The sequence below is a fragment of the Rousettus aegyptiacus genome, unplaced genomic scaffold, assembly GCF_014176215.1.
Source record: "Rousettus aegyptiacus isolate mRouAeg1 unplaced genomic scaffold, mRouAeg1.p scaffold_m13_p_1, whole genome shotgun sequence".
Lineage (NCBI taxonomy): Eukaryota > Metazoa > Chordata > Mammalia > Chiroptera > Pteropodidae > Rousettus > Rousettus aegyptiacus.
Genome location: NW_023416284.1, coordinates 159,101,777 through 159,111,625, shown reverse-complemented (window position 1 = coordinate 159,111,625; position 9,849 = coordinate 159,101,777). Strand labels below are relative to the sequence as shown.

At 34.5% G+C, this 9,849-nt stretch overlaps 1 protein-coding gene across 6 annotated transcripts in view; it reads right to left on the bottom strand.

The window, feature by feature from the left end:
* Window positions 1-9,849, bottom strand: part of LAMA2 (laminin subunit alpha 2) — a 485,514-nt gene that overhangs the window by 22,349 nt on the left and 453,316 nt on the right. For all 6 annotated transcript variants that reach the window (XM_036217753.1, XM_036217800.1, XM_036217769.1 and 3 more), the window contains 2 exons: window positions 8,072-8,248; window positions 2,421-2,569 (listed from right to left, as the gene is read on the bottom strand). In XM_036217753.1, the coding sequence (XP_036073646.1) occupies window positions 2,421-2,569; window positions 8,072-8,248 (326 nt within the window). The remainder of the gene's footprint in view (window positions 1-2,420; window positions 2,570-8,071; window positions 8,249-9,849) is intronic.

Below are 9,849 nucleotides of genomic sequence, written 5' to 3'. Positions count from 1 at the left end.
TGGAAAAAGCAGGGATCACTGTAATACCATAGAATTAGATACTGAAATGATTGAAGTGAGATACTTGCAGACAAAGTGATAGAAAGAGACAAGGGAGGAAGAGCAAAGAGAGACAGAGGGGCAGAGAAAAGGCCAGGTGCAATTTCAAAAAGTTCACCTCTCAAGCTGGTGAAAATCCAATGATTTTTGTGAGGTGGTATCACAATTACTACCTTATCTAGGAAAAGATGATTATCATTCCTAAAGGAAATGATAATTGACACTTACGGTCTGAAAAGTGTTAGGAGAAAGCAAATATTAATCAACATGCAGTAGTACAAATCTTTGAGGGCACCCAAAAGGATAAGAATAAGTAGTTGGTGAGCGCAGATGATGGCGTCATATATATCTGGGTTTAAATCTTGTCTCTGTTATTTCCTAGGGATGTGATTTTGGGCAAGTCAGTTAATATTTCTTCATCTGTGATGAAAGGATATTAATACAGACCTCATATACATTTATAATGATTAAAGGATAAAAATCTTAGTCTAGTATTTGATACAGAGCATACCCTAGAATAGGTATGAAGCATTAAAAATATTTCTGGGTAAAGTTATTGGAGTCATTAGTGATCTCTGGTTAATCGGTTAATTGTAGCACTTTTTCAAAGGATAGGTGATGATTTTTTTTGACCTTAGAGTGCTGAATGAGACATTATGATAGCAAATGTGTTCTTGCTTTGCCATAGAGTTCAGTGACTCTGCACTAATATGTCCAATAGATTATCCTTTAATTAACAGCAAATGGCAAAACCGTTTGTTTATATGGCCAATTAACTGAATGATCAGCTTTCAGTGATGTACTATACACTGAGCTTAATGAAATAAAAGTTGGATTGATGGCCAACAGCTGTGAGGTTGGCATAATAAAATGCCCTTCCTGAAGAAACACCTGTTAAAAGGACACTTTAGCATGACATCATAATGCACTAGGGAATGTCAGAATCCTTTCTCTACAAAATAACATATTTGAATGATTTGGGAGCAATTATATTTCTCAAATCTGCATTTGCTTATTAAAAGTCTTTAAAGTTTTAAAACTTTAAAACATCCTTCTCACAATGAAGAGGATTAATTTCTGGCAAAGGACCTGAAATGTAGTCTAGAAGACAGTAATCTAGAGCATTCCTAAATGAGAAAATTATGTTTGCATTTCTCCTTAGAGGCCATGACTGTAATATCTGGCTAGTAGATTAGTAAAAATCCTTAGTTTGTTCAAATATTGATCCCTCATGTATCTTAAGCATGGTTTCTAAACACCTATGTTAGTAGACACTCTGCAAGAATGCTTAGTATCAATTCAGCCCACAACCTTAGGTTCTATGTAATAACAGAAAAAATAAGGCAAGGAAAGCTTTCTCATTTACTTAGAAGATAAGAAATCCTTAACACTTATCTAAACTGTTATCTACACAAGAGGATAATTAGAAAATGTAGGTCTTTAATTATAGAATAGCATCTGCTTACTTGAACTACTGCTACATATTCATACTGTTGTTGTATTTAATAGTATTCTTTGTGCTCTGAGGTTTCATCAGATTTGATTTCTAGTTCTTTTCTATGTTTAATAAATGGATTGCTGATTTGGAGGCCTGAAGTCTCTGGGCTTCTGTTTTCTTTTTCTCTAATTGTCCTAAAATAATTACTTCTCTGAGTTGTCATATAGCATTCAGATGAAAAATATAGGTGACTTTCCCAGTAAACTCAGTATAGAACATTCCGAAGAAACGAGAAATCAGTTTATAACACTATTATAACCAATTCCCTGACTGCAGGGCTGCATCTGCGGAGGTGGCCTCCATGCCATAATGGCAGGACAGCAGTCTTCCCCTTCTCTCCGTCAACTCTGTTCCTTCAGAGGTCACTCTGCAGGGCCCCTGCACACCCTAGTGGGAGACAGGGATGAGGTATGCATGTACCAGTACTTGGCAGATCCCTCAGCTGCTGCCATGCGTTGTACCTTTGACAGGTTTCTAAGCAGCTGCCATAACTGCTTTGGAACCTGAATGAAATAGCAACTGCCAAAGGCTGCTGGCTCCAGCTGAGCTATTCTGCACGTTTCACTGTGTGCATACCTTATTTGAGAAGAGAATATTTGAGAGGTGCTGAGGGAGGATTTTTCTTATCTATAGCTTCAGAGGATGCATTTGCTTTTCCCCAAGGTAGAGAGGAGAAATGCACAGAATAGAAATGTGAGGAGTAGAACTCCTAAGGGCCAAGGTAAATGAGGTTTCTGAAATATGAAATGTAAAGAAGAAATTAAGTGACTTGTTAGTTTGGCAATGCATCACACGTCCATACATACAAAGGCCCAGTCAGAGATTAGCGCTGCAAAGGAGTTCACGTTAGTTACGACAGTAAGGTCTCTAGAGCTATTGTTACCCTCTAGTTCTCTCTACATGAACGGAATGTTCTCTCCCGTCGTGAAACAGACTTGGCTCTGGTTTGACAACAATCTTCCTCATTGTTCGTGTGCCTGTGGAGAGATGCACTTCCAGACGGCCCTTGTTCAGGAATATTGCATAATAGGCCTGCAACAGCAAATGGTTATTCAAGATTAGAAGGAGTCTCATCTATGACTTAGCATTAGAGGTTTTCTGACAAAACTGCAGATTCATCTGCTCTGAGATCTTACCCGAGAAGTTAAAACTCAATATTTTCTTCAATAGAATATTTTAAGCAGCTGGAAATAGCTCTGTAATCACTTAGCATTTTTGCTTGTTAGAGGTTGTGAAAAGTGGGGGTAGTAATATAGTAGTTTCTGTAAAGCAGATTTGTGATGCTGAAAGTAACAGCTGTGCTTGCAGTGGGTCTCTAACTCACAAAACCCATCAGGAAACAAAGGGTGTCAACAAAATCCTCTCCCTTATATTTACAAGTGGACAGCCAGCTCCTGAAATCAGGTCTGACTCCCAACTTCATGGCAATTTGAGTCTTTAGACTTCAATTTGTTCTCTGAGCTGGTGGAATAGATTGCTATCACCGATATGTAACTTGTCTCCCTCATTTAGAAAGAAGGAAGACAATTTTTCATCCACAAACATGCCTGCTTTCTTTTTGCTACCGTTACTATAGCAACCAGTATGGCTTTGAGATCAGATTATGAACCCTAGGGAGCTTGAATGCAGTCCTCATCCCCAAAGCTGATTCTACGTGTGTTCCCTTTCTTGTGGAGCACAGGGGCACCTGCTACACAATAATCACTCAGTCCTCCACGAGTCACCTGCAGTGGTGGAAACAGTTTCAATCAAACATCATGTCTCCTCCAATTTACCGAATTGTGTATGTAGCTGTGTGTCCAACACAAAATGTCCAGAGGATCGGATTAGTGCTCACCATCCATCAAAGGGGCCCCTTCAAACTACTCACTCAATTAAGATTTTCTTAGCTGATGGATTGTTTGATGTCTCAAACCCCTTTAGCAGAACATAATCACAAATAACCCTATGGGTAACAAAACTGTTAGCTTTGAAAAATAAAATATGTCAATTTAACCAGCAATGGTTCTACAACAGACATGAATGAACTATTTATCATTGTTTCCTCTTTCAGATAGCATTTACTGAGATTTTAAAGCTAAATATTTATTATCATTAAAATGTTGAAACATTAACATGCTATTTCTAATTTGCTTTGTACTATAGTACTTAATATTGTCTCTTTAATTGTTTTAATAGGATCATGTTCTATTTTAAGAACTATTCTGAAAGCTGGTGATTCAAGTTCATTTATTTAGTTCTGATAAGGAGAAATTTGGAGCTTAATTATTTGGAGAAAGTTGGTGCTTAATTATTTGACAATGACCTAGGAAACAAATATCATGAAATAGTAAAAATCTATTTCAGAATGTTTGACCTGGTCCTCTGATAACTAGTTGATGATTTGGAATAGTGAGAAAATAATTTTAGTTTTCAGGGCTAAAAGATAAAAAATTTAAAAGAGCATTTATATTTTACATGTATTCAGTGCTCATGTGCAGTAAGGAATGACATAAAAATACTTTTTACCCCCCTACTATTCAAAAAATAATTTTTATTATGACTATTTGATACACTTCTCACAATGCAATGGGCATACGTGTAAATGATGCAGCTGTGTCCACAGTTCACGATTCGATGAATACCTGAGAATCTACCGCCAAGGTTAAGAAGCAGTACTTTTGTTATCTCCTATCAGCTTCTTCCCAATCCCATTCCCCAGCTTCCCTATCTTAGAGGTAACCACTAATGTGAATTTTTATTTCCTTGCTTTTTGAAAATCATCATCATCATCATCATCATTAGGCCTAAACAATGGAAATTTATTTCTCATAGGTCTAGAGGCTGAGAGGCGAGATCAGGGTGCCAGCGGGGTCAGGTTGTGGTGAGAGCTCTCTGCCTAGCTTGCAAACGGCCCTATCTTCTCACTGTGTCCCCTCACATGGTCTTTCCTTGATGCCTCTACATGGAGAAGAGATCTCTCTCTTCCTTTTTGTTCTTTAATTGAGGTGTAATTGACATACATTACATTAGTTTTAGGCGTATAGCATAATGAATTATATTCGTATATATTGCAAAATAATCCACACGATGTCTAGTTAATGTCCATCACCATACAAAGTTACAGATTTTTCTTTTTTGTCTGTGCAGGGAACTTTTAAGATCTACTCTCTTAGCAACTTTCAAATATGCAGCACAGTATTACTAAATATATTTGCCATGCCATACATTACATCCCTAGGACTTATTTGTTTTATAACTGGAAGTTTGTACCTTTGGACTCTCTTCACCCATTTTACCTGCCCTCTATTCCTAGCCTCTCTGGCAACCACCAACCTGTTATCTGTATCAGTAAGCTTGTTTTTTTTTTTTTTTTTTTTTTTTTTTTTAAGATTCAACACATAAGTGAGATCATACAATATTTGTCTTTTTTCGTCTGACTTATTTCACTGAGTACAATGCCCTCCAGGTCCACCCATGTTGTAGGAAATGAAGAAAAATTTCATCATTTTTTTAGAGCTGAATAATATTCCTGGGAATAAATATATGTATATAGTCATATATATTATATATTATATGAATATATTATATATTATTTATTCATATATAATAAATAGGACTACTCTCTATATAGGAATATTTATATGTATATCTCTATCATCTATCATCCATCTATTATCTATGTCTGTCTGTCTGTCTATCTATCTATCATCTATCTATTTATCTATCTATCTATCTATCTATCTATCTATCTATCTATCATCTATCTATCATCTATCTGCCACAACTTCTTTATCTATTCATCTGTGGATGGATGCTTAGGCTGTTTCTATATCCTGGCTATTGTGAATAATGCTGCACTGAACAGGGAGTGCATATATATTTTGAGTTAGTGTTTTTGTTTCCTTTAATTAAATGCCAATAAGTGGATCATATGGTAGTTTTATTTTTAATTTTTTGAGGCACCTCCACACTGTTTTCCATTGTTGCTGCACCAACTTACATTCCCACCAACAGTTCACAAGAGTTCCCTTTTCTCCATTTCCTTGCCAACACTTGTTAACATGGATTTTATTCCCTTGCTCTTTAAAAGTTATTTTTAAAAATTCACATGTATATCTATAAACAATATGTTGGCTAGTCTTACTTAAATTAGAGATCTGTAAAAATGGTGTCACACAGTATGTAATGCATTTAAAATTTTTCTATTTAGTTTCTAATATTCATCCATGTTGTTATATTTAGCTATAATTTATTCTTTTTTACTATTGTTTCATAATCCGTTATGCAAAAGTGTCAGAACTGATGTGTTCTCCAGCCGATGAACATTGGGTTATTTCTAGTTTTCCTGCTATTATAAAGAATGCTGCTATGAACATTTTTGCACATGTCTCACCGTGCACATGTGCAAGAGCTTGGGGGCTATACCTAGGAGTGAAATGCTGGCTTGTAGAATGTGCACATATTCAACTAAGTGGCTATAACAATCTACTCTTTCCACCCTCAATGATTTGGGATTCCATTTGATCCAATCTGGCTAATACATGGTATTATCATATTTCTTAATATTTTACCAAGCTAGTGGGTATAAAGTCCAGTGTGGTCTGAAATTGCATTTACAACTGAGGACGAATATTTAAAAAATGTTTTTGGGTCATTTATGTTTCCTCTTCTGTGAAATGCCTGTTCAAGTCTGCCCATTGTTGTATATATTTTTGATTTTTCTTATTGGTTTGTGAAAGATTTTTTTTTGTAATCTGATTATTACTTTTTTTTAAGTTATATGTATTCTACGTTTCCAGTGTTGGAGTTTGTCTTCTGTGTTGTTTGACAATCAGAGAGTTTTAATTTTAATAAAATTGCAATTATTTATAACCTACAATCAAGATTATAAATTTATTACTTTGTTTTGTTCAGTAAATCCTTCTCTTCCCCACGGTCAAAGTTATTTTTCTATATTTACTTCTAAAATGTTTAGTTTTTTCACTTTATGTTTAAGATTATAATTCATTGGGAATTTATTTTTCTGTTTGCGGTGAAGTAGAAATTGTTTTATTTTTTATGTATTTATAACCAATTGCTCTGAAATCATTCACTGAAAGGTTTAATGATATGCAATGCCGCCTATTGCCAAATGTCATTTCCATCGATGCTTGAGTATATTCAGGACTCTCTATCCTGTTCCACTGGCAGAGTTATCCACAAATTAACACTACATTACCATGATTCAAAACTCTAGCTTCTAAATAGCTTCTCATAGGATAGCCTACCTTCTTATTCTATTTTGGAAGTTTCCTAGGCTTTTATCTTGAATATAAATTTTAGAATTAGCTTGTTATGATTCACAAAGTGATAAGGGAGTATTTTTATTGAAATTGAATCTACATATTATTTTTGGGAGAATTGACATATTTTTAAACATTCTTTCCATTTACATGTTGAACATGCTTATTTATTGAGTAACTTTAATATTTTTTTGTAAAGTTTTATAATTTTGTCCATATAGGTCTTACATTTGTTTTGTTACATTTGTTCTTCGATTATATATTTGTTCTTGTACAATATTTACTTGTTCTTTTCTTATAGCACTGGATAAAAGAAGTGCAGTAATAATAACCATCCTTTTTTGAGGGGGCTTGATTTTATAGGAAATATTTATAATATTTTCCTATTAAGAATACTTGTTCTGGTTTTCTTTAACTCAGGAATGGGTGCTAAGTTTGCCAAACATCTTTCTTTATCTACTGATTATATGATTTTTACATTTTCTAATATTAAACCACTCTCACTTGCCTGAGATAACCCAAGTTACTCATGGTTATACAGCTGTACATTCTGTTTGCTAATATTTTATTTAGGCTTTGTTTCCTTTTGGTGGGAGCAATAAGATTTGTTACACAATATTATTAATTAACAAAAGTGAAATGCTAAAAATGATTTAAAAGACACATGTAATCACAAACAATATAACTCGACTTATAAAAATGCATATATCCTTAAGGACATATTTGTAAAGCATTCCATCCTTTGGCCATGGCAGACTAGGAGTTCCTATGAACACTTTCACTAAACAAAACTAGATGAAATTGCCATTCTCTGCCTCCCTGTGTCCAGAGAGGGTGGAGTGAGTCAGGCTCTAATAGACTACATTTGTGTTGGCTAACGAAACTAGGAAACGAATCCTAGAAGAATCTTAAATTTAAATTTAAGGAACCCTATCTGGATATTTACAGATCTGGTAAGGAATTGGATTTAGAGAGAAGACAAGATTACTATAATTTGAATATATTTTAACCTTTCTCTCCTTAAATATGCATATGATAAACCCATATGAAATATAGGGGAAAATAGAAGTGTGACTGCACCTGGAATTGACCAACAGGAAAATCCTAGTGAAGATAATTGTCCTAAGAAGATGATAGTGAAAATAAATAATGCAAATCAAATAATAGAAAAGCAATTTATAAACCCCAAATACCTTACCAATCACTTTATACAATAATTGTTTTAAATAAACATTAGGGAAAGTGCATTATTAAGGAGGTGCGAGGATACCTGTGCAGTTTGCCTTCGTTTTCTCCTAGGTGGTGCTGGTGTCCCTCCGCTTCCCAAGAGAATGATCCCAGATTCATTCCGGGTGCTGAAGGACAGGTTGATTTCTGTTCCCACATCAATTGGCACAGGGGGCAGCTCCACAAAACCTGGCTTGGGGAAGCTAACCGTGTAAACGTTCTTTGGATAAAAAGAGAGGAAGCAAGAAAGCATTAGAAATGAATAAAAATTAAGTTAGTTTCTCCATCCCATTCACCCTCCTTGATGCACTCAATGTTATCATATATGTTGTAGTTTTAGAAAGCATGAGCACCCATAGTCACATGGAGAGTTTAAGAGCAACTGAAGAAATAGTGTTTCTAGCTCTAAATGAATTTTCTGAGCAATTTGGGTTAAAATAAAAATTCTGGCCTATGTTTTTATTCTTGAATTTTTGATTTAAAATATAGAAGATTATCATTGATGGATAAAATTTTCTTTTGGTTTAAATCTATCTTGCTAAATTTCCCTTGAAAGTGCTCTAATTAATCCTTTGAATACCCTCTATCAACTGTTTGCTTATGTTTCACAGTTGAGTACGACCATGTCTCTGCATTCTTCCTCCATAAGCCCAAAGTAAAGAGGCTCATTGCTATCAAATCTATAAGTATACTCTAGAGGAATTTAAAAAATTCTAAATCTTAAAAGCAAATAACTCAAACATTTCATAGTCCAGTTTTCCTCTCACAATAATAGTAGTATCATTGTTATTGTTGATAATAAATTTAAACAGCAACATTTTAGACAGTAATAAAATGCAAAAGGAAGAAGTAAAAATCACACCCACATCCCAAAGCTGTGTTTTTTATAATTAGTTCATTAATTCATTCATGCATATATTCATTCATTTATGAACATGGTCTTCTTCCTCTCTCCTCCTTTCTGTTTTTAAACTGAATCATGATGGGCATGTTCATTTGTAACTTCTTTTTTTCACTACATATGTTGGAGAGAGCTGTCATTAAACATTGATCTCATCATTATTTTTAATTCATATAATTCCATTGTATGAATGTGCTAGGATTTAGTTAAGCAAGCCCATGTAGTTGGGCCATGTAGTTGTGCTTAAAAGGCTCATTTTAAAAGGCCTGGATTTTGCTGGTGGAGAAGCAAGGAATCTTTTAATAAGGGATATTTTTCCTCATAGTGTTTTAGGCCCAGTTAAGTTGACATAAATGTTGTAAAATGTATAATCTATTTTCTATTCCAATTTTCAAATCATAGAGTTTTGGATAGTTTAGATAAAACCACTATGTAGACTTTTCAATATTTATCCACATCAAATGTATACCTCATATTTTAGTTGCAGAATAATTCCTAGTTACTGAAAAGTGCCTTTACAGAATAATCATTTACACACATATAGGCTATTAATTTTCTGGACAGTTTTTCATCCCCATGTATGTATCTTTTGCATGTGGATGAGAGGTAGGCTTTGGAAAATTAAAACTGTTGGCAAAATTTTAAGAGGCCAGTATGAAATTTTGGAGATTCAATCCTGTATGTATTTCCTCTTCCCTTATTCCTAAGCTTCTCAGGGTGGATGCCTATAGCTAATTCCAAATTGGAGCCTGTAACTTTGCACAATAAAGATCCTGAAAGTTCTATTCCAGTCTTTAAACTTGATATATCAGTAGTGGAGTCACTTTTTATTTTTCCTGGTTCTGCATTCATTTCCCATTGCAATGCTTTAAAATAATTTTAGTTGGAGGGAGCAGCTAAAATGAATAGTTGTGTCCTAT